This window comes from Chrysoperla carnea, chromosome 3 (genome assembly GCF_905475395.1).
Source record: "Chrysoperla carnea chromosome 3, inChrCarn1.1, whole genome shotgun sequence".
Lineage (NCBI taxonomy): Eukaryota > Metazoa > Arthropoda > Insecta > Neuroptera > Chrysopidae > Chrysoperla > Chrysoperla carnea.
Window position 1 is genome coordinate 93505842 of NC_058339.1, and position 5410 is coordinate 93511251.

Sequence of the window (5410 nt, forward strand, 5' to 3'; positions counted from 1 at the left end):
TGAAGCTGTTTAAAAACAGTTGCAGTGTTTTGACGTCAACGAACTTCAGGTCGGAGAGATCGTCAAAGGAAGGCAGACTCAAATGTGTTCAAAGAGGGGGTTTCTTTCCCCCTTCCCCACCCCTTCGCTAGGTCCAGCAATAATCGTTATGCACTGGTAAGCTCAGCAGTTCAGTGTATCTGCCACCTAGTCACTGTCCTGTAATAACCGCAATGGCTTTGCTTATAGGAGCCATTTGAACTCACATCAATGGACACACACCATATCTTGAGGAATCACAAGTGCGTTTCTCCCTCTATCTAAGATTGGCCTCTCTTAAGATATCCTCATACGGGAGTAGCTTGCAGTTAGCAAACAGAACTCCTACTGATGCTTCTGTCTGACAGGCGTATACCATTTTAAATGTAAAGATTAAAGAAGTTTTGAGTGCCATGACTTCAAAAACAAAATTTATTAAATATATTACAGTAATTTAAAATAGTTTACTGATAAAACTAAGTACTTTTTAATTGTGGCTGATCAGCGTGGTATCAGCGAGTACAGAGATTGTGGAAATGTGATAGTGAATTTTAGGGTAGTAATTTTATACTAAAAAATAAATATAAAGTTATTTGCTAATAATCTAATTAGGCTGGCAAAAAGAATCAAATTTTTTTAGTCATAATAAATTTTATTGATTATTTCCCAAAAATTTCAAACAATTTATTACCAGACTCATTTACAAAGTATCAGACAGCCTTGGATAATATTCACGATACGAATTATCAATAAATTTTGGTGGATCACTGTTTTTCGTGCCAGATTTTCCACCATCTCGTGTTGTCAGATAAATATTTGCCATTGCTAACGGTTTGTTCTCGTAGAAAAATACAAATTTTAACATAAAATGTCCAATTAAACGTAAATTTGGTAAATTTTTCGCATCGACTTTAATTTTTTCTAAAACCCATTCTTTTGCTTCCAATGGACAATTGGTTAATCCAAGTTTTTTAATATCTTTTATAACAAGGAAATCTTTGGCGATAAAATTACATAAATCACCAGTGATATTGAATGGTAATTTTGACTTTTGGACTCCATTAATTTGGTACAGTCCCACACTGAGCTAAATCAAATAATTTTGGATCAAATTCAAATTTAATTATTCATTAATAAAGAGCGAATTCTGGAGACAAAAATTAACGCATACAAGAAAACTGAAGCGACTGAATATGCTTACAAAATACAACTTCTAAAGTTGGGCTATCTTTGACATAAAATTACTTTATTGGAGTGAATTTCGAGAAATTAAAACTACCAATATTTCCCAAAATTTTTGTATTTTCGTGTTTTGCAAAAAATTTGGTTATCTTGAAAAAAAAAACTATGACCGTGATTATCGAAAATTTGCTCTTTATTCAACTCAAAGTTATCAATTAATTGTATTACTTACAATAATATTTGACATTTCTCGAAGTAACGTAAAATGTACCGTGGGTGCTGATTCCGTTCGACTAATTTTATGCATTTCACTTCTAATATTCGTTATGACATCTTCACGATAATTTTCATATTCGATGCGATCTATATAAACAATCCAGCCCTAAATATTGTTCGAAAATAAATAAAAACGGTTCGAAATTTAGTTAATTTTTTTCCAAACACTTACTTTTGTTGAAATTAATTGTATCGAACAAAAACAAACTATTCCAAAAATTGCTAATCGAATTATATCCATTTTGTAACTAGTCTTCTTTGCAACTGAACAACTTTATGAATTATATTCGTCTCTATAGGTATGTCCGTATGTTGCCTAATGAGAATGGGAAGTAATTAAATGACTTCCAAAATTTCATAAATAGTTAAATATTTTTTAATTAAACTATTGATTTATCATAGGTGAATTATCTATATTTTTATTTTACGTTTAATTTAATTTAATTATGCATTAAATTTAATTAAATATGATTTTATTAAACCAAAAAACAAAAATTATACTAAAAATTGATGACTGATAAAAACTAAATACTTTTTAATGAGAGCCACTGTACTTGAATCGAAGAGTGTAGAAACAATATCAGTACCAACAATGTCGCTGCATGGAATCCAAAAATTTTACTTTATAAATTATTTGCTGGTTTTATGTTTTTCATTCAAAAAAATGAGTTGTTAGTTATCAGAAAAAATTAAACATAATAAAGATAATTTAAAGTAAGAACAAGGAAATTTTATGCTATGTCATAATCAAAACCGATCAAGCAAAATGAAGGTAATGTACGCACATATTGCGTTGACTAATAGCGCTACATTTATAATATACGAAGATACGATAGGAACATAGTTCCAGCCGGGTGTCCCACAACACATTCTTTATTTATGGCTAATCAAAAAATGTTTGATTACGTGATAATTGAATGATATTTTAGAGTGAAAAGATTAGAACAGACAAATAAATCTGAATAATTAAATTCATTTTAACTAACTTCACCATATTTCTATCAAAAGTTTTTTTTAATTTACTGAGTCCGACTTTCATTAAACTAAAAAGCACATAAGCAGGACAGAAAAATTTCTGATGTTAATTTTTTTTGCTTATACCGCTTAAGTTTCGTGGTGAGCGAAATTTTCAGGACAAAAATATGTCTATAAAAGCTGTAGATAGGTTGAAAAGATCTGAAAAATTCATAATTCGAAAATAGATAAAATTATATAAAGTTAGAAAAAGTTTCAACCTAATATATCATTTGAAAAATAAGAGTTATTTATGTTTTAAATCGGGTGTGAACTAATTGTTTATAACGCGAGTACTGACGGGTTAAAGACTAACTTCTCGAACATAAAAATAAAGTGATTTAAAAATGAATTAAATTATTCCAGACACTGATTCCAGCCTTTGTATAATATGACTTTTTGATTCGTATGACTGAACGTTATGTAGCCTGACTAACTAACTTGTAGTGTGTGTTGCATATTTAATATTAAATTAAAAACATTTGCTTTATAATTAAAATAATTTAACATAAAAGCTGTTTTATTTTATTTATAAATTTTTATAAAAAAAATATAAAAAAGGTCGTGGCTTTGTAAGCTCAACATGAATGAATTCAGAAATTAAATGAAATTAATGTTTGTTTGTTGTAAAATAAAGACATTGTTTTATAATAATTTTATTTATAAATAATAATAATAATAATATTAATATTTTACACAAAAATATGGACTAACTTTATTTTAAATTAATTACAAAAGTTTTGTTCATTTTGTAACAAAAAATACTAAATAGACAGAACGTCATCCATCTGACTTCCTTGTACGTTTATAAACTTCAGTATGATGGGAGACATCATGTTCTGACATCAGATTGGTCTTTAGATCCAAAAAGTTATAGATAGAATAACACTTTAAGTTAGAAAGTTCTTCCGTGTTAAGACTTTAAAGTCAGATGGATTTTCAAAATCATTTGAAGATCAAGGACAAATGGTCTGGAAAATAGAATTTCAGGTTAAAACCATGGGTACAGATGAATGTCCTCTATTGTCCTTGGCAACCTTTTTCTAAAGTATTCTTTTGTAGTTGGCGTGTATTAGAATATTAAGGATTGACTAAACTGGATATTTTCTTGGAAGATAGAAAATCTAATTTCTTCGCTATCAAAGCACAAAATACTTGCTTCAATTTGTACCAGGAAGCAGCAAAGATTGAAGAACACATAATATTATCATTAACATTATTATAAACGACTGAAACAAACAATTGACTGAGTAAATTGTTGAAATATCATGTATATACAGTTTTGTATGTCAGTGTATTCATGATTTGTATAGATTCGAGAATCTTTCACGAGACCACTATTAGAAATTACTTGTAAATTTTATAGTTTTGGAGAAAATGAACGTCAAAGTTTTATCCTATTCCCGGGAAAACGGTGATGTTTACGAAAAAAAAGTTTCCAAAAGTTGTTAGTTTTTTATCATTATTTATATTTAAGCCAAAAATGGACTAATTAGGTAAGTTTATGATCACCTATACGATAATTTTGTTCGTTTTATCAAAATTTCTAATCGTTACAAACTTGGGACTTAAATTAGTCTACCTTGATACATATTTAATATATACAGGGTATAAAAATTTAATGTGATTTCAAATGAAAAATATCATTTTTCATAAAAAAAATATTTGAAAACTTTAATGTGTTTTCTTTACGAAAAACTTGAAAAGATTCCAAAATCTATTTGAAAACTAAAATTTGATCGTTTATAGCTTTTGTGTTTTATTTTTTACTGAAAAGAACATGATTGACTGACTTTTACATGGAATTTTTACTCCTCAAAATTTGGAATTTCTATATATACACTATCTTAGATAAAAACAGAATTTGACCATTAAAATGATATTTTTTTACGCCATTAGCAGGAACAGAATGACAACTTAAAAATTTATATTTCTATGCTTGTACTTTCAAATATAAACTTTAAAAGTTCAACCCAATAAAATATGACATGCATTTTTGTTAATAATTTATTCATATGGTTTTAAACTTTTTTTTTTTTTTTTGTTTGAACTAATAAATTCCATCTATACCAAACTTCAAAATTGAATTTCATGTTTTAGTCAATATGACGTGAAGTAGCAATAAAATATTTTAGGATATCGTACCAAGAAAAAAGTGATAATTCCGTAACTTCAGTGGCTATGACTCAACGATTTTGTTCCATTTTCTTGTCTAATGAAAAAACTTCCGCATAGTAAGTGAAATTTAATACCTTATGCTTGAGTGATATTTGCAAAAAGCATCTTAACGTGCAATCGCTGGCTAAGAAATTATCAAGAACTTAAGACTCTCATAAAAAATAAAATTAGTATGTATGAATTGTGTTTTCTTATCAAATTTTGAAAACGTTCTCACTAGGTAAGAACTTCTCAAGTCAAATCAAGTTGGGCAAATTATACACTTGTTTTTGAAGCCTTAGAGGAGTCTAATAAATTCAGCTTTGATTTGTATTCCGTGTCTAAATGTCAACCAAGCTTCAACTAATTTTTGATTCATCAAGCCTAGGTGTGTCAGTTTTTGTTCAAGCTTCAACCAAGGATAATAATTTAAATCATGTTTCACCAGCTTTAATTCAAGAGCAATCAAAACATGTTTGTTTAAAAATTCATGTTTACAGGTCAACTTTACCCTGCTATAGTTGTACCGATCCACAAAAGTTCTCCGTACAAACGCATAACCGATAACTATTTTGTTGCAAAAGTAAAAAAAAAGAAAAACATTAATCGATAGATATCCTTGAAAGTATTTATGAACAAAAAGGCTCAATTGAGAATATTGACATAAATATTGTTAATGTTATGTAACTACTAAATGTATTTTATAACTCCTAAATAGAATGAAAACAGAAATGAACGGAGAAACAAACTTACATTTGTCTGT

At 28.2% G+C, this 5410-nt stretch overlaps 1 protein-coding gene across 1 annotated transcript; it reads right to left on the reverse strand.

Moving 5' to 3' along the window:
- Positions 1 to 696: 696 nt before the first annotated feature.
- Positions 697 to 1726, reverse strand: LOC123296460. Its single transcript, XM_044877938.1, has 3 exons — positions 1649 to 1726; positions 1433 to 1582; positions 697 to 1105 (listed from the first exon to the last, which is right to left on the reverse strand). Exons 1-3 carry the CDS (start codon positions 1715 to 1717, stop codon positions 719 to 721), a joined length of 606 nt encoding a protein of 201 aa, XP_044733873.1. The 5' UTR covers positions 1718 to 1726; the 3' UTR covers positions 697 to 718.
- Positions 1727 to 5410: the final 3684 nt, after the last annotated feature.